At 47.9% G+C, this 19,004-nt stretch overlaps 1 protein-coding gene across 1 annotated transcript in view; it reads right to left on the bottom strand.

Moving 5' to 3' along the window:
• LOC309526184 (uncharacterized protein) overlaps positions 1-17,691 on the bottom strand; it is a 28,039-nt gene extending 10,348 nt beyond the window's left edge. The window contains exons 1-9 of the mRNA XM_082212099.1: positions 17,216-17,691; positions 12,945-13,040; positions 11,618-11,848; positions 11,405-11,427; positions 10,123-10,238; positions 7,959-7,985; positions 6,226-6,753; positions 5,904-5,914; positions 346-789 (exon numbers count right to left, since the gene is read on the bottom strand). Of these exons, the coding sequence (XP_082068225.1) occupies positions 346-789; positions 5,904-5,914; positions 6,226-6,753; positions 7,959-7,985; positions 10,123-10,238; positions 11,405-11,427; positions 11,618-11,848; positions 12,945-13,040; positions 17,216-17,644 (1,905 nt within the window). The 5' untranslated portion in view covers positions 17,645-17,691. The remainder of the gene's footprint in view (positions 1-345; positions 790-5,903; positions 5,915-6,225; positions 6,754-7,958; positions 7,986-10,122; positions 10,239-11,404; positions 11,428-11,617; positions 11,849-12,944; positions 13,041-17,215) is intronic.
• Positions 17,692-19,004: the final 1,313 nt, after the last annotated feature.

Raw genomic sequence — 19,004 nt, 5'->3', positions numbered from 1 at the left:
GTGGGCCGGACTATATATTTTTTTGGGGGGGGGAAATGAACGCATTCCTATGCCCCACAAATATCCCAGAGATGCATTTTAAATAAAAGCACACATTCTACTTATGTAAAAAAACGCTGGTTCCCGGACCATCTGCGGGCCGGATTGAGAAGGCGATTGGGCCAGATCCGGCCCCCGGGCCTTAGTTTGCCTACCTATGATGACCCTAGAATAGGAAATCACAGAATTGCAGAGTTGAAGGGGACCCCAAAGGTCACCCCTGCGAAGAAGGAACGCCATGCAGTAGTTGCATTGCAGGAATGCAACAAACAAACAAGCAAATTTCTTTCCCTTGAAGTTTCCAACCTTATACTGCAGGGAAGCCTCTTCTGCGGGAGAGGAGTCGTGGGGGGCAGGATCCCCCTTGGCTGGGTCGCCCTCCGCCCCCAAGAGCAGGGCTGGGTCGTCCTTGCAGGAGGCTTCTCCCGAGTCCTCTCCCGCGTCCGCTTTGAGCTGCCGGACCAGCTGCACTAAATTGGCCAGCTGCAAGTTGGGCCGGAGGATCCTCTGCTGGGTGGCTTCCCTGCACTGAGGGCAGGAAGGGCCCGCGCCGGACTCTGCCCAGTACTGGACTAGGCAGGCTCGGCAGAAGCTGTGGCCGCAGTCGATGGTCGCCGGGCTCGCGAAGTAATCCAGGCAGATGGAGCAAGTCGCTTCCTCGCGGAGCCCTTGCAAGGGATCTCCGGACGCCATGGCTGCTGCTGCTGCCGCTGCTGCTGCCGCCGCCACCGCCTCCTCCTCCCTTCCAGCCTTTGAAAAATTTTAGGACTTTGGGGAAGTCCTTTCCTGGAAATGCCTCCGGGTAGGGGCGGATCCAGCTGAGCTCAGCTGCAAGAGCTGGCATGTGGGGAGAGAACTGGATGCATGTGAAAGTTATTAGTCCAGTCCCCAAGAAGTGACTCAGAAACTTGTCGCCGATTTTTTTATTTTTATTTTTAAATCGTCTTTATTGATTTAAAATACCATCTTACAAATATATTACAAATGAATACAACAGAACTAAACATGGAAATGAAAAAGAAAAAAGATAAAGAAAATAATAATAATAATAAATTAACAGTAAGTAAAGAATATCAGTTATAACATATCTTATCCAATAAAATTTTCTGTAAGAAACTTCCAATCATCCTCATTGTACTTTTTCTGTTGTCTTAATTCTATCACACAGTTTGTTATGTAGCTTTTTCTACATAATTCTCTGAAATATTTATTCCATTTGTTTATCACACCCAAGTATAATACATTTCTGCAAGGATAATATCATTGTCGCCGATTTAATAATCCGATTTTACAAAATGGCGCGTCTAGTTGCCCGCTCCCCCTCCCCCACTCTCTTCATCTTTGAAAGTGACCTTCTCCCATGCATGCACATCCCAGCAGATTTCCTGTAGCCCAAGTCCATTGCAGCGGGTTGGACTAGATGACCCTTGGGGTCCCTTCCAACTGTACACTGAGTCCCAGATCCTAAGTGGCAGGTTCCATCTCTGCCTTTGTCTGCCTATGAATCGGACAGCTGAGCGGCATCATTCACGGCAGCTTCCTTCTCCTTTCCTCTCCTCCATCCATTTACCTGTGTTAAACCTGAAGTCCCTTCCAACTCTACACTCCTGGCAAATAGAAGGGGAAGAAATGGAGGCAGTGAGAGATTTTACTTTCTTGGGCTCCATGATCACTGCAGATGGTGACAGCAGTCACAAAATTAAAAAATGCCTGCTTCTTGGAAGAAAAGCAATGTCAAACCTAGACAGCATCTTAAAAAGCAGAGACATCACCTTGCCAACAAAGGTCCGTATAGTTAAAGCTATGGTTTTCCCAGTAGCGATATATGGAAGTGAGAGCTGGACCATAAAGAAGGCTGATCGCCGAAGAATTGATGCTTTTGAATTATGGTACTGGAGGAGACTCTTGAGAGTCCCATGGACTGCAAGAAGATCAGACCTATTCATTCTGAAGGAAATCAGCCCTGAGTGCTCACTGAAAGGACAGATCCTGAAGCTGAGGCTCCAATACTTTGGCCACCTCAAGAGAAGAGAAGACTCCCTGGAAAAGACCCTGATGTTGAGAAAGATGGAGGGCACAAGGAGAAGGGGACGACAGAGGACGAGATGGTTGGACAGTGTTCTTAAAGTTACGAACATGAGCTTGACCAAACTGTGGGAGGCGGTGGAAGACAGGAGTGCCTGGCATGCTCTGGTCCATGGGGTCACAAAGAGGCGGACACGACTAAACAACTGTTTTATGTCTCTCTCTCCCACCCCCCACTCCCCCCAGCTCTGAGGGCAGAAGTGAAGCCTGCTGCGGAAAGCAGCCTTAAAACAACAGAACACATGGGTGGGTGTGTTAATCTGGCTGGCTCAAAATCACTTCCTTTATAGGCAGATTAGCAAGCATGTGTTTAAAAAATGCGTCTCGTCTGCTTTGGCTCAAAGTCGTTATCTCAAGGGAAAGACAACGCAGACTGAGGAAGCCATGTGAGGCCATGGGCGTAACCCAAGGGCACAACGGGGTGAGCTCCCGTTGCTCGGTCCCTGCTCCTGCCAACCTAGCAGTTCAAAAGCACGCCAAAAAGTGCAAGTAGATAAATAGGTACCACTCTGACAGCACCTATGGTGCTGGAGGAGACTCTTGAGAGTCCCATGGACTGCAAGAAGATCAAACCTCTCCATTCTGAAGGAAATCAGCCCTGAGTGCTCACTGGAAGGACAGATCGTGAAGCTGAGGCTCCAATACTTTGGCCACCTCATGAGAAGAGAGGACTCCCTGGAAAAGACCCTGATGTTGGGAAAGATGGAGGGCACAAGGAGAAGGGGACGACAGAGAATGAGATGGTTGGATGGTGTTCTTGAAGCTACTAGCATGAGTTTGATCAAACTGCGGGAGGCAGTGGAGGACAGAAGTGCCTGGCGTGCTCTGGTCCATGGGGTCACGAAGAGTCGGACATGACTAAACGACTAAACAACAACAACTGACAGGAAGGTGAACGGCGTTTCCGTGCGCTGCTCTGGTTCGCCAGAAGCGGCTTAGTCATGCTGGCCACACAATCTGGAAGCTGTACGCTGGCTCCCTTGGCCAATAAAGTGAGATGAGCGCCGCAACCCCAGAGTCGGTCACGACTGGACCTAATGTCCCTTTACCTTTAACCACTAGGAGGTGCTACTGCACATATTTCATGCAGGCGTAGTTTTCCTCTGAAGGCCTGAGCTGCTGCTTTAGCGGCCCGTTCTCTAACTGTTTTATTATAAACCAGTATTTCAAAACCCCAGTTCTTGACTTCCATTCCTATTGTAATAAATCTCCCTCTGCACACTTTGCCCTAGTAGAGGCATGTTCTGTACACATAACTTGGTTGGAGAACGGCATCACAAAATGTGGAGAAATGCCCGTTTCCAAGCATGGTTGCTTACGTTTTTTATCAGAAAGTTTGAATTATGTAGCCCTGCCTTTAAAAGCAAATGGAATTCAATTTCTATCTCCCCCCCCCCGCCCCGCAGCATTAACTTCCTAGTACAACTCCCTGATTTGTGAGTGATCTTGAGAAACCAGCACTGGATTCTTTAAAGAGGCAGAATGAGGCGGCAGGGAGAGGGGAGGAAAAAAAACCACCCTCATGCAAATAAATAAACTTTCTCCCCCATCAGAGCGCAATCCTGAGGATATTCATATCCTGGCAGGTGCTGCTCTTATCTCCATGCCAAGAAAGTGCAGAAGACAACAAATCAGAAGACAAACTTTATTTTTCCCATGGCTGTCAAAGAGAGCCACTTCCGCCTTACAGAGGAGGTGGGGTTGCGGGCTTCACGGCCCCACCACGCTCGCAGCAGCTGGAGCCCAGCCCCCACGGAATTGGGGGGATTCCCTGCCGCATCACCCCGTGGCCAGCCAATCGGCTGGCTCTGGGGGCGTGGCCTGCCCTATTTAGGGCAGGACGTGGCCGGGGATCTCCCTCTGTGCGCCCGCCAGCTGCTCCAGTTTTTTCCCACCCTCCCGCCCTCTAAGTTCTGCTTTCTTTGACCTTGCTACGGACCTTGAGGGGCCTGGTAGGAATTTTTCCACTTGGCAAATTGGCACTAGCCACTTGGTTTTTGCCTACCTCGTAGCAAATCGGCACGACTTTCTGGGAAGTGGCGGTTAGGCATTGGTATTGTTCTGCAGATGGAAGAGGGGAAGCAGCGCCATCGCTTGCCCCACATATTGAAGGGTAGTCCGATAAAGGATTCCGTGGGCGTGGCCCTGTCTGAAGCCTGGGGAGGTGAGGGCCTAAGGCACGCCCCCGAGTGGTGACCCCAGGGGAGTTCCTAGTTGATGTGCATCAGCAGGACTCCCCCTACTGTGGTTAACCCTTCCCGGACTTCAAGCGGACGGGCTGAAGTCGAATATAGTCAGTTAGGACCAATGCCCAAGCCAATACCGCTCATCACCTGTAACCAATAAAGTTGTGGCCTTATTTAGCCCATTAACCTTAATAATTGTGTCACATGTCATTATTTCCACTGGGGGGGGAGAAGGCGGGAACCCGCCATGCAGCAAGCAAATAACGTCCAGGATTTCACACATCAGCAAAAGTAGCAAGCATCTTCACAAAGGGGAAGGTCTCCGTGTGTTTCTGAATTGAAGATTTCTTTAAAGATGAACATGGAAATAGCTTTCAAATGTCTCCACATATATTGCATCATTATATCTGTGGTAATCTTGGGAAGTGTGAATTAGGAAGTGTGAATGCAAACCAGATCAAACTCACAAAACACCAGACCTAGAAAGCTTGTTGTTGTTGTTTAGTCGTTTAGTCATGTCGGACTCTTCGTGACCCCATGGACCAGAGCATGCCAGGCACTCCTGTCTTCCACAGCCTCCCGCAGTTTGGTCAAACTCATGCTGGTAGCTTCGAGAACACTATCCAACCATCTCATCCTCCGTCGTCCCCTTCTCCTTGTGCCCTCCATCTTTCCCAACATCAGGGTCTTTTCCAGGGAGTCTTCTCTTCTCATGAGGTGGCCAAAGTATTGGAGTCTCAGCTTCACGATCTGTCCTTCCAGTGAGCACTCAGGGCTGATTTCCTTCAGAATGGAGAGGTTTGATCTTCTTGCAGTCCATGGGACTCTCAAGAGTCTCCTCCAGTACCATAATTCAAAAGCATCAATTCTTCGACCATCAGCCTTCTTTATGGTGCAGCTCTCACTTCCATACATCACTACTGGGAAAACCATAGCTTTAACTATATGGACCTTTGTCGGCAAGGTGATGTCTCTGCTTTTTAAGATGCTGTCTAGGTTTGTCATTGCTTTTCTCCCAAGAAGCAGGCGTCTTTTAATTTCGTGGCTGCTGTCACCATCTGCAGTGATCATGGAGCCCAAGAAAGTAAAATCTCTCACTGCCTCCATTTCTTCCCCTTCTTTTTGCCAGGAGGTGATGGGCCCAGTGGCCATGATCTTAGTTACACAATGTTAAAAGAAAAACTGTTCCTCTTTCCTTTATGAGGTATCCAGGAGAGCATATAGAGTCCTTCTAATGTTCCCTATCGGTAGGAGAAAATAACAGAGGCCAACCAGAGTATATTGAGAAGCAAAGCAGCTAGTAAGCCTGATCTTTATTAAACTATTGCAAAAGGGTTCCCACTCACCACACGCAGGAGGGAGAACCCCAAACAATGATGCGCAAACCCCTATATAGCCTTTTGAAATTGCCCACCCTGTAGCCCAAGACCACCCCAAAACATCATACATACATCACAGAAGGAGGCAGTCTACAGCAGAAATCCTGCCTGCCATGATACCTGATAATGGTCACTGATTGCATTACCTGGGCAGCCTGGCCATTCTTTTGTGATGGTTAATACTTTAGTTCCTGAGTCCAGCTCACAGGCATACACAAATATGCCCTTTAAGACAGGATTTGTAAGCAAAAACACAAAGGGAAGGCTTACCCCATCTTCCCCCTCACTGCAGAGGAATATTTGACGCCATTGGGAGAGTCAAAATGGCTTCAGGATTGCTCTCCTGTACTATTTCAAACACATGGTTCATATATTTAGATATGTGTGCATTTATGAGTATTTATTCTATTTTTGAGGCCTTAAAAGTCTTATAACAGCAACCACTGAGAAGGTTCCAGAATGCTGCCTATTTAGGGTGGGGGGGTTGTTGGGGGGTTTTCCCTCCTCATCACGCCCCCCCCCACAAAAAATTCAACACTTTAGAGTGACTCCCAAACCCAAGAGGAAGAAGGGGCGGAGCTTCTCCCCCAAGAATGACCCTGCAAAGAAAGTGAAGAGACTTTCCTTGGCGTCCGCATCAAAAAATTCCACCAGACCCCCTTCGTAATCCAGGGAAACCCGGATCTTCCTGGGCAGTTGCCTTACGGTCACGGAGACCGGCTTGGGGCAGCTCAAAGCCACGAGCTGAAAAGGCGAGGACTCGCCAAACTGCTTCTTCAGAGCCCAAACCCCCTCATTCGGATTAAGCCTAAACGGACCCTTCCTCCTGACTGAGTCTTTGGCAACACCCAGAGCCCACATGGCTTGGTCTACCGTCTCAATCTCCACCTCCCAGCAAGGCCTTCCTGAGGTGAATCCCTCGCGGCCCAGCACAAAGGGCATCCAGTCAAATCTCTCCGGGTTGTCGGGCAGATCCTGCTTCTTTGCTGCCCTTCTCACACTCTTCAGGTCCTCAGAGACGAGGAGCTTTGGGGAGGCAGTTTCCGGATCCAGGGTCACACTCACTGCGTGACAGACAGACAGAAAGAGAGACAGAGAGAGAGAGAGGACGGGTGATGGTAGACCCCATGCCAGCCTGATCTGCATTGAATCCGATTTATTTTACATGCGGAATCGTTGTGATTGTTGAGGTTATTTTCAGTCACCTCAAGATGTTTCACAGGTGAATAAACAGGTATGGTGTTATGTACTGAGTTGAATAGGATTTAGAATGCAGCAGTCTGATTGGTCCTAAAACAACAGGATTCAGAATGCAGCAGTCTGCTTGGTCCTAGAACAATAGGGTCCAGAACTCAGCAGTCTGATTGGTCCACAGGAGCCACCCAATCCAGCTCCAGGTGGAAGTGAATCCGCAACCTGATTGGCCTACAGGAGAATCCCGGAATTAGCCAATCACGTGGGGCCCATTGTGTAACTAATGTATATAAAGCAGACATTCTGGGGGAACGTCCATTCCTCCTCACCACTATGAGCTGAATAAAGAGCATGAAATCCACTCTCGACTCTGAGTATATTTCAGTAAGGTTAAGAGCTGGTCTGCTGATTTGTAGTGGCAGCAGAGTTGAGTTCACACCTCACAATCTTAGGCTCTACCCCACTCCTGTCTTCATGAACATGCCAACCCTTCTACACTCCCCCAGATCAACCCTAACCAGCCCCCAGCCTAGATACTTCTGACTGAATTTCCCAAAAGGTTGGCCCAGTCAGTTGCAAAATGTCATCTGATCATCACATCGTTGAACAAGGGGCTTATGTCCACATCCTATGTTGTCCTTCTTATTTTGATGATGTATTTTGTGGTTTTATACAGTGGTACCTCGGGTAAGTACTTAATTCGTTCTGGAGGTCCGTTCTTAACCTGAAACTGTTCTTAACCTGGAGCACCACTTTAGCTAATGGGGCCTCCCACTGCCGCCATGCAATTTCTGTTCTCATCCTGAAGTAAAGTTCTTAACCTGAAGCACTATTTCTGGGTTAGCAGAGTCTGTAACCTGAAGCATATGTAACCTGAAGCGTATGTAACCCGAGGTACCACTGTATTTTGATTTTTTATTCTGTGTACTGCCCTGAGACCTCCAGGTATAGGGTGGTCTATAAATTCAATAAAGGATGTTGTTGTTGTTGTTGTTGATAATAATAATCGTAACAACCCAATCCCCTCAAAAGTTTCCCATATCAATGTGGGACACATGCTTTAAAGATAATTTACCTTTGTTCAGGGCTTGCATCAGAGAATCTGTTAAGAAGAGTAACAAATTTAAATATCACCACTGGGAAAAAACCACAACCCTCTCAAACCAAATGGAACTTTGCGGGGATTGCTGGAGGGTTTCCCCTCAGAGTAACTATTTTTTCAGCAATTGTCCTGTTTTGCTTGCAGAAAGCTTATGCAGAACCAGTGTGGTGTAGTGGTTAAGAGCGGTAGTCTCGTAATCTGGGGAACTGGGTTCGCTTCCCCGCTCCTCCACATGCAGCTGCTGGGTGACCTTCGGCTAGTCACACTTCTTTGTAGTCTCTCAGCCCCACTCACCTCACAGAGTGTTTGTTGTGGGGGAGGAAGGGAAAGGAGAATGTTAGCCGCTTTGAGACTCCTGAAGGGGAGTGAAAGGCGGGATATCAAATCCAAACACTTGTAAGACTACCCCTAGTTTTTACTGGGAGCGGCAATGAACATCCGTCTTTCATGGCTTTTGGGGTGTATAGAAGCCTTCCCATTCGTCAGTCATTCATTCTGCAACTACCACTTTCTAAACTGCAAAGTTATAGAATTGTAGAGTTGGAAGGGACTTCAGGGGTCATCTAGTCCAACCCCCTGCAAGGCAGGAATCTTTTGGCCAACATGGGACTCAGACCCACAACTCTGAGATTAAGAGTCTCACGCTCTACTGACTGAGCAATGGCAGTTATTTTTAAGTGGGTTTCTTACACCAGAACAGCAGAACACTTGAATCCTCTGCAAAGGCGTCAGTATATTGCAAAGCCATTCCACTGCATACCAGAACTTTAGGTTAGGCCATTTACAGCGGAGTGTACTACACCAACAAATCTGAATGACAGCTTGCAGTCATTTAACCACCCTCATTAAAAAAAAATCTGAACGAAGGCTCAATAAAGATCAGGTGCAATCTAACCCCTGTGGAAGCTTTGTCCATGAAAATTAGGAGGAATTTTTGACACATAGGTCATCTGGAGGACTCGATGCAAAAACCAAAAATTCTGCTTTCTGCATGGGTAGGCAAATGAAGGCCCGGGGGCCAGATCCAGTCCAGTCGCCTTTTCAGTCTGGCCCATGGACAGTCCGGGAATCAGCGTGTTTTTACAGGAGTAGAATATGTCCTTTTATTTAAATTGCATCTCTGGGTGATTTGTGGGGCCTGCCTGGTGTTTTTACACGAGTAGAATGTGTGCTTTTATTTAAAATGCATCTCTGGGTTATTCGTGGGGCAGAGGAATTTGTTCTCCCCCCCCCAAAAAAAAAATAGTCCGGCCCCCCACAAGGTCTGAGGGACAGTGGACCGGCCCCCTGCTGAGAAAGTCTGCTGACCCCTGGTCTAGAGCAGGCACCCCCAAACTCAGCCCTTCAGCTGTTTTGGGACTACAATTCCCATCATCCCTGACCACTGGTCCTGTTAGCTAGGGAGCATGGGAGTTGTAGGCCAAAAACATCTGGAGGGCCAAGTTTGGGGGTGCCTGGTCTAGAGGCACCTAGTGTGGTATAATGGTTAGATTGCAGGTCTGGGATCTGGGAGACGAGGGTTTGAATCCCCACTCAGCCATGAGGCTCACTGGGCGACCTTGGGCCAGTCGTTGTCTACCTCACAAGGCTGTTGTGAGGATGAATCATGGCCACTTTCGTTCAGTGCTTGCTGAGCTGCTTCAGTCAAGCACTACCCCCTTCAACACTACCCTTGTTCAGACTGAAGGGGAGTAAAAAATCCACATTGATAGAAAAATTTAAGCCATGGTGAAGCAAAGCACAGCAGCAGGCTTTTTTCTTTTTTATGCAGCATTCCTGTGTCTTAAAAGAACCACCAAGAACAACCAATAGGGAAGGGACAGGATAAGCCAGTGTGGTGTAGTGGTTAAGAGCGGTGGACTCGTAATCTGGGGAACTGGGTTCGCTTCCCCGCTCCTCCACATGCAGCTGCTGGGTGACCTTGGGCCAGTCACACTTCTCTGAAGTCTCTCAGCCCCACTCACCTCACAGAGTGTTTGTTGTGGGGGAGGAAGGGAAAGGAGATTTTTAGCCGCTTTGAGACTCCTTAGCGGGATATCAAGTCCAAACTCTTCTACTTTCCTTGAACCCAGCATGGAACTGGTGCATACTCTGAGACCTGTTGCCCCCATTTCCCTCCTTAAGGTACCCGAATTACCTCGGGAGCTCTCCAAAGCCTTTTCTAAAGCAGAGTTTTTCTGCGACGCAAACCTGAGCGCCTCTTCCGTCTTCGGAGAAAAGTCTGTCATGTGGCCTACTGAATTCTTCTCATTCCTGGAAGGGAATATGGTCAGGGAATAAGGAAGAGATATGTAGATTTAGGGAATGAGGAAGAGATATACAGTGGTACCTCAGATTAAGAACTTAATTCGTTCTGGAGGTCTGTTCTTAACCTGAAACTGTTCTTAACCTGAAGCACCACTTTAGCTAATGGGGCCTCCTGCTGCTGCCGCGCCGCCGCACGATTTCTGTTCTCATCCTGAAGCGAAGTTCTTAACCCAAGGTAATATTTCTGGGTTAGTGGAGTCTGTAACCTGAAGTGTATGTAACCCGAGGTACCACTGTATAGATATATACAGTGCTTCCCCCCCTAAAAAAAGTTTAGGGGTACATTGGTACCTTGGGTTACAGACGCTTCAGATTATGCATTTTCAGGTTGCACACCGCACTGAACCCGGAAGTTCCGGAATGGGCTACTTCCGGGTTTCAGCGCTTGCGCATGCGCAAAAGCACTAAATTGTATTTTGCACATGTGTAGAAGCACAGAATCGTGACCCGCATGTGTGCAGACGTGGAGCTGCGGATTGCGAACGCTGCGGGTTGCGAACGTGCCTCCCGTATGGATCACGTTTGCAACCCGAGGTTCCACTGTGCTCTCATTTTCCTACTCATATTGAAATTCTGCCTGTCAATGTGGCCAAACTTAGATTCACAAAATTTTTAGTGCTATGCATCCCCCTGGTACCCCCAGAAAAAAAGCACGGGATATAGATCTATTTAATGAACAGTCAGAAGGTATTAGGAAGGTATAGGCTGGTAAAGAAACAAAAGATAAGATACTGACAGGAATATTATCTGAGAAACCATAAACTTGTTAATGTTTGTAAAATGAACTTGGTTTTTTGGTTCACTTTTAACAACTGACTGGACTCAGTGTTTTACCCGAGAGTAACGGGTTGGTGGCAGCGGCAGTGGCGTAGCGTGGGGGGTGCAGGGGGGGCGGCCGCACCGGGTGCAACATCTGGGGGTTAGGGGGCGCAAATCCACGGGTTAGGGGGCGCAAATCCACGGGTTAGGGGGCGCAAATTACTTGCCTTGCCCCAGGTGCTGACAACCTACGCTACGCCACTGGGCAGTGGGGAAGCGAGCACAGTGGTGGCACAGGGATCAACAGACCGTTAAATGTTCAGGGACCCTGTGTGATCGCCGCAGCCACATACCTGCTCAAAGCACTTCTGATGTCCTGAAATAGAGAGGGGGGGGGGAGAGGTGTCAGTCACACAAGACAAAACAAGCACTGGGCTCCTTTTCATAGCAAGGAAATTCCTTTGCCCTTTCTATTCCTTGACTGCGTAAAACAAAAGGCTTGTGCCTTCTATGATTCTATTCTATGATTCTTTTTGCCCACCTGGCACCTTTGTGCTGAGTCTCACCTGCAGGAATTCACTCGCAGGCTGCCGGCTCCTGTCCTCCATCTCCACAATCAGCTCACTGAGTTGCGAAATCTCCTCAGAGAGTCTGGAGAGGTTCTCTTCCTGCCACCTCCCCACCTCTTTCTCCACATCTTCCAGCTGGCCGAGCCACAGGTTCAACTTCTCCTCAAGGAACTCCTGCATCTTCTCAAAGGCAATTCTGATCTTCTGCTTCTCCATTTCTAACCCCGCCTACGGGAGGGAAGTGGGCGGAGTGGGGGAAATACAAAAAAATTTGGAAAGGGGCAAAGGGAGACGAGGAGCTTCAGTCAAAGGATGCTGACTGTTCATAATAAAGCTCTTTTGTAAGGTGTAGATCAGTGTTTCCCAAACTTGGGCCTCCAGCTGTTTTCAGACTACGACTCCCATCATCCCTCACTAGCAAGACCAGGGGTCAGGGTGATGGGAAGTGTAGTCTGAAAACAGCTGGAGATCCCAGTCTGGGAAGCACTGCTATAGATTAAGGTAATGGGGCATTTTGCCCAACTAATCTAAGGTAAAAAGGTGAAGGAGCCCTGGACTGTTAAGTCCAGTCAAAGGCGACTATGGGGTTGTGGCACTCATCTTGCTTGCAGGCTGAGGGGAGCCAGTGTTTGTCCACAGACAGCATGTGGCCAGCATGACTAAACCACTTCTGGCACAACGGAACACCGTGACGGAAACCAGAGCGCACGGAAACGCCATTTACCTTCCCGCCGCAGCAGTACCCATTTATCTACTTGCACTGGTGTGCTTTAGAACTGCTAGGTTGGCAGAAGCTGGGACAGAGCAACAGGAGCTCATCCTGCTGCAGGGATTCGAACTGCCGACCTTCTGATCGGCAAGCCCAAGAGGCTCAGTGGTTTAGACCACAGCACCACCCACGTCCCGCCCAGATTTCTAAACACATTCTAACAGGTACAAACAGGTACCATCCCCTGTGGAAGTTTATTACTCATCCTCCGGTTCATTCTGTTCATCAGTCCTCCAATGGCAACTGTGTTCTGGGGGACCAACAAGCTGCCACTTTGGGGAGCAAACACACAGGTGATTTGAATGTGTGTGTAAACAGGGATGCGTAAGTGACAAATCTGTTTCCTGTCCATGTTCTTGAAAAGCGACAAGAAGCAGCTCAGCTGGGCATTCTGGGAAGCAATCAAATGGCTTCACCCTGTACATCCTAGTCTAAGGAGTCCATAGCCTCCGCAGAACAACACCTATAAAGGCCAACACACAGGAGGCTATTTCTCTTTAGTGACGGGGTGGCCTGGGAAGTCCAAATGCATGATCTGCAAGAACAAATACCTACCACACACTCCTGCCTCCTCAACTCTTCGGCTGATTTCTGCTCCACAAGTTTCTCTCTCTCATCCTTCAGAGATTCTAGGCGGGCCTTGATTTGTTCCTTGAAAAATATTAAAGAGTTTTGCGACATTCACCCTCGTACAGAGGTTGGTGAATACAGCACAAGATATTACGGGCTGTCCGTGAATCCGCTGGATGAAATAGCGGAAGAGCGTTGCCTCAGGAGAGTGAGGGAAATTCTCAGGGACGATTCACACCCTGGCCGGCACTTTCTTGATCCCCTGCCCTCAGGCAGAAGATATAGAAGCAGGACTAGTCGCACCAACAGGGTAAAGAACAGCTTCTATCTGTGGGCTGTTAGGCTGCTGAATGAAAAGATCACAACAGGGCAACGGACTTTCGGGTTTGGTGGGTGTGCGTCAGTAAACAAGGGGAATTAATTTTGACTAAGAGAGCTGGAAGGGTGTGCTCGTGTAATCTCACTGTATACAAGTTGTACAAGTGACAATAAAGTATTTCAATTTCAATTATTCAGAGGTCAGTCCACCTGATGCCCGGGGGAAAAAACCACACATCTGATCAGAGAACGATGGGCTAGGGGAGAATCACAGCATCATAGAATTGTAGAGTTGGAAGGGACCACAAGGGTCATCTAGTCCGACCCCCCTGCAATGCAGGAATCTTTTGCTCCACATGGGGCTCGAACACATGACTCCGAGATTAAGTGTCTCATGCCAACTGAGCTATCTTCAAGGTAGCCAACTTTTTGCCCTCCGGATGTTGCTAAACTCATTTGGCCATGCTGGCTGGGACTGGCGAGATTAGGGCCATGTACACACACACACACACACGATTCAAGGCACATTTCCCTTCCAAAAGGATTTTGGGAACTGTAGTTTGTGAAGGGTGCTGGGAATTGTAGTTCGCACGGTTCCCAGGATCCTTTGGGTGAAGTGGCGTGATTTAAGCCTATGGTGTGTACACACAGCCTTCGGAGTCTGACAACATCTGGAGGATATCACATTAGCTAACCCTGGTATTTTATGATTTATGATTTTATGGCATTTTTATTTATAGCCATTTAAATGTGTTTGTGGGGGAGGGTTTTTTTCTTTTGCTTCCAGCTATTTATTTTGTGCTTTTATTCTGTATTTTTTATATTTTGAACTGCCCTGAGATCTTTGGGTGAGGGTCAGTATATAAATTTAATTAATTAATTAATAATAATAATAATGGTTAATGTATTTATTATTTATTGCATTTATATTCCACCTTCTTTTCCAAAGGAACTCTAGCTGGCATACATGGTTCTCCCCATCCTCCTCATTTAATCCCCACAAGAGCCCTGTGATACCGTAGGCAAGGCTGAGAGGCAGTGACCCGCCCAAGGTCACCCAATGAGTTTCACAAGCGAGTGGGAATTTGAACCCTGGCCCTGCTCCAACACTCTAAACCAATACACCACACAGGTGGTTCTGCCTTACTGGAAACTACAATTTCTTCTGCAAACCTTAGCTCCCCACTTTCACCCATCCTCCCCTTCCCATTTATGCCCTCCCCATTCCTCCCAAAAGCAGCTCTTAAGGTTTTTGGAGAATCCCCTCACCATCTTCATGAGTGCAAGTTTGACCCACAAATTGGCAGCCCAGGGATCTTGGCTCAAATCAGGACCATAGAATGGGGTGCAGAGGATTTTTTTTGTCTTTCCTCCCCGAGAGTCCCATGGACTGCAAGAAGATCAAACCTCCCCATTCTGAAGGAAATCAGCCCTGAGTGCTCACTCGAAGGACAGATCCTGAGGCTCCAATACTTTGGCCACCTCATGAGAAGAGAAGATTCCCTGGAAAAGACCCTGATGTTGGGAAAGATGGAGGGCACAAGGAGAAGGGGACGACAGAGGGCGAGATGGTTGGACAGTGTTTTCCAAGCTACCAGCATGAGTTTGACCAAACTGCGGGAGGCAGTGGAAGCCAGAAGTGCCTGGCGTGCTCTGGTCCATGGGGTCACGAAGAGTCGAACGCGACTAAACAACAACAACAGCAACATAATCCTAAACTGGAGCTGGGTTCCTATTCTGGCATTCTGCATAGCTAAAAAGGAAAAAAAAATCGAAACCAATTTCCAACGCAAAAAGTAGTCACACCCCAGTCTTCAAAGGCAGAACCTTTGAATGATTCACATCATTTGGCCCACCCATAGCCGCACACCACAAACACGTCACAACCACTAGTCTCTCTGGTTGCCCTTCCCCTGTCCTCCCCCACCCTCCAAGCATCACTGGAATCCCCTTTCTCACCCCCCCCTTAGAAAAAGAGTCTTTTAGTAGGCAGCCAGAAAGCAAATCTCCAACGGCCCTGCCCTCTTCCTTGGGAGGCCCCCTGTGCCCAGTTTTTTTCAGAGAAGGGGAATTAAAAGCCTTGGCAGCTGGAAGTCAGTGCTACAGGGCACCCTACCAATTTAAAAAGACATTTTTTAAAATCAGGAGGCACAGGGCCCTGTGGGCGGGTGCCAACAGACAGCTTAGGAAACCCATACATTTGTCTGCCTGGAGAGACAATGGAGTGTGCCTGGAGAATCACAGTCACAATGCCTGCTGCAGCTACAGAGACCAGTGACTCACAGCTGTCCGCTGCCTCCCACGTTGTTTTGTTTGCAGCATGGACTTGACCTTCCTGGGGCGCAACCCTACGCAAAAAAGAAAACAAGAGAAGGTGCCCTCCATCTGAGCTTCCACACTGTCCCCCACCCCACGTGCTTGATGTATCAGGCGCACGGCTCTGAGGTGCGACGCTTCACAAGGATTCGTTTGTGGTGCATCTTGTATGTTTCTGGCAATGCTTTCTTTTTATTTTCCATGTTTGATTTTTCACGGGAATAGTTTCCTTTGTCCCACGATGTCGGTGTTTGACAAGGCCAGTTTGCAATTTATATTTTTAAGGAATATCAACAACCTCAGATATGCAGATGACACAACTTTGATGGCAGAAAGTGAGGAGGAATTAAAGAACCTTTTAATGATGGTGAAAAGGGAGAGCGCAAAATATGGTCTGAAGCGCAACAGCAAAAAAACTAAGATAATGGCCACTGGTCCCATCTCCTGGCAAATAGAAGGGGAAGAAATGGAGACAGTGAGAGATTTTACTTTCTTGGGCTCCATGATCATTGCAGATGGTGACAGCAGCCACGAAATTAAAAGACGCCTGCTTCTTGGGAGAAAAGCAATGACAAACCTTGACAGCATCTTAAAAAGCAGAGACATCACCTTGCCAACAAAGGCCCATATAGTTAAAGCTATGGTTTTCCCAGTAGTGATGTATGGAAGTGAGAGCTGGGCCATAAAGAAGGCTGATTGCTGAAGAATTGATGCTTTTGAATTATGGTGCTGGAGGAGACTCTTGAGCAGTGGCATAGCGTGGAGGGTGCAGGGGGGGCCGGCCACACCGGGCGCAACATCTGGGGGTTAGGGTTAGGGGGCGCAAATCCACGGGTTAGGGGGCGCAAATTACTTGCCTTGCCCTGGGTGCTGACAACCCACGCTACGCCACTGCTCTTGAGAGTCCCATGGACGGCAAGAAGATCAAACCTCTCCATTCTGAAGGAAATCAGCCCTGAGTGCTCACTGGATCCTGAAGCTGAGGCTCCAATACTTTGGCCACCTCATGAGAAGAGAAGACTCCCTGGAAAAGACCCTGATGTTGGGAAAGATGGAGGGCACAAGGAGAAGGGGACGACAGAGGACGAGATGGTTGGACAGTGTTCTTAAAGTTACGAATATGAGTTTGACCAAACTGTGGGAGGCAGTGGAAGACAGGAGTGCCTGGCATGCTCTGGTCCAGGGGGTCATGAAGAGTCGGACACCGACTGTTTTATGTCTCTCTCTCCCACCCTCCACTCCCCCCAGCTCTGAGGGCAGAAGTGACGCCTGCTGCGGAAAGTAGCCTTAAAACAACAGAACACACAGGTGGGTGTGTTAATCTGGCTGGCTCAAAATCACTTCCTTTATAGGCAGGTTAGCAAGCATGTGTTTAAAAAAGGGGGCGACAGAGGACGAGAGGGTTGGACAGTGTTCTCGAAGCTACAAGCATGAGTTTGACCAAACTGCGGGAGGCAGTGGAAGACAGGAGTGCCTGGTGTGCTCTGGTCCATGGGGACACAAAGAGACAGACACGACTAAATGACAACAGTGCGCGCAAGTAGTGAGCCTCGTTGCGCAGCGCGTAAAAGCGCGTGGCGCCATCCCGGCAGATACCCACCCAACCGCGGTGACTTCCCTACCTTGTACTCTTGGGACGCCTCTTCCATGGGACACACGCGGTGTTCGCGGTGCTCCTTGGACCTGTCGCACACCACGCAGATGGGCGCTTCGTCGTCCTTGCAGAAGAGCTTCAGCGGCTCCTGGTGCGCTTGGCACATCTGCCACTGCCCCGCGCCTGATGCGCGCCTTCCTCCCCCTTCTCCCTCCTGGAGTTTCCTGAGCAGCTCCGCGACGTTGGCTAGTTGCCGGTTGGGCTTGAAGTTCCTGGGCTGCACGGCTTCTTTGCACTCCGGGCAGCAGGAGGGAGAGTCGGGGCCGGATCCTTCCCAGAGACCCGCCAGGCAGGCGCGGCAAAAGTTGTGCCCGCAGTCCAGAGTCACCGGGTCTCGGAAGTAGTCCTGGCAGACGGAGCACGTCGCTTCATCGCAGAGCTCTTGCACGGCCGCCATCGCTGCGTCTCCCTGGAGAGCCCTAAGAGAACACCCTCTTTTTAAGTTTCGTTTCTCCTTTCCGAGACTGCCTGGGCGTTTCCTTGCGGGTTGATCCCTGGGGAAAGCAGAGGAGGATCCTGCGAGAATAAACCGCGCGGTGGAAGCTGGAGGAGCCGCTTTCAGAGCAGAAGCAGCTTAAAAATAAATAGAGAGCGCCTTAAAATATCAATGACTTCCCTTCTCCTCTATACATGTTTCATTTTGCATAACCTAAATCCCTGCATATTTTACTTAACTAAACTGAACCATTCAGCATTCCATTATTTCATCCATCAAAACTGATTTACACTGTTGAATTTATCTTAAAGCTGCCCACGTTTTCAAATAAACACAATTTTCCTCCATATATTCAGTAATCATTTTCCAATCTTCTTTAAACATATGTTCTTCTTGTTCTCTTACATACATATTGTTCTCTATATACATATATTCTTATTCTTATTCTATATTCTATATCTGAAGAAGTGTGCATACACACGAATGCTCATACCAAGAACTAACTTAGTTGGTCTTTAAGGTGCTACTGGAAGGAATTTTCTTATTCTATATGTTAGGTCTGCAAGCTGCACATATTCCATCAGCTTAAGTTGCCATTCTTCTTTAGTTGGGACCTCGCTCGTTTTCTATTTTTGGGCTAACGACACCTGGGAATTTCCATATGAACTATCCCCAACAAAAAGGACTAAGTTTGCTTGTTTTTGAAAAGTGATTTTAAACATTTTCCCCCCAATTCATTACATTGATATTTTAAGGTTGTTTACATGAATATTCTAAAATGTAAAATAGAAAAATAAATTATATATATATATAAGTAATATATATATAAATATTTAACAATTAATATATAATATAATATAATATAATATAATATAATATAATATAATATAATATAATATAATATAATAAGTGTCTGTGTATATATATTAAAATAGAGTAGGGTTTTTTCATATATTTATTTATAATAAACGTCGTATAATAACCGAGGGCAAAGGAAAGGGGGAAAAAGTTCAGAAAAGGACCGTCAAAATGATGAAGGGGATGACTAGTCAGTCGCCATCTCTTAGCCTAGCCGACCCCTCAGGGTTGTTGTGAAGATGAAACGGGGAGGAAGAGAACCATGTACTCCACCTTTTGATCCTGGAAAAGCTAAGGCGGTGTAATAAATAAAATAAGAAAGGCTGCAATGTTTGGGACTTTTTAGTTGAAAGGCACTCAAGAGGCAACATGAGAGAACTTTACAGTGGTACCTCGGGTTAAGAAATTAATTCGTTCCGGAGGTCCATTCTTAACTTGAAACTGTTCTCAACCTGAAGCACCA

This window comes from Podarcis vaucheri (genome assembly GCF_965113315.1).
Source record: "Podarcis vaucheri genome assembly, chromosome: 2".
NCBI lineage: Eukaryota > Metazoa > Chordata > Lepidosauria > Squamata > Lacertidae > Podarcis > Podarcis vaucheri.
Note: the sequence above shows the minus strand (reverse complement) of the source record. Positions and strands in the feature narration are given on the sequence as shown.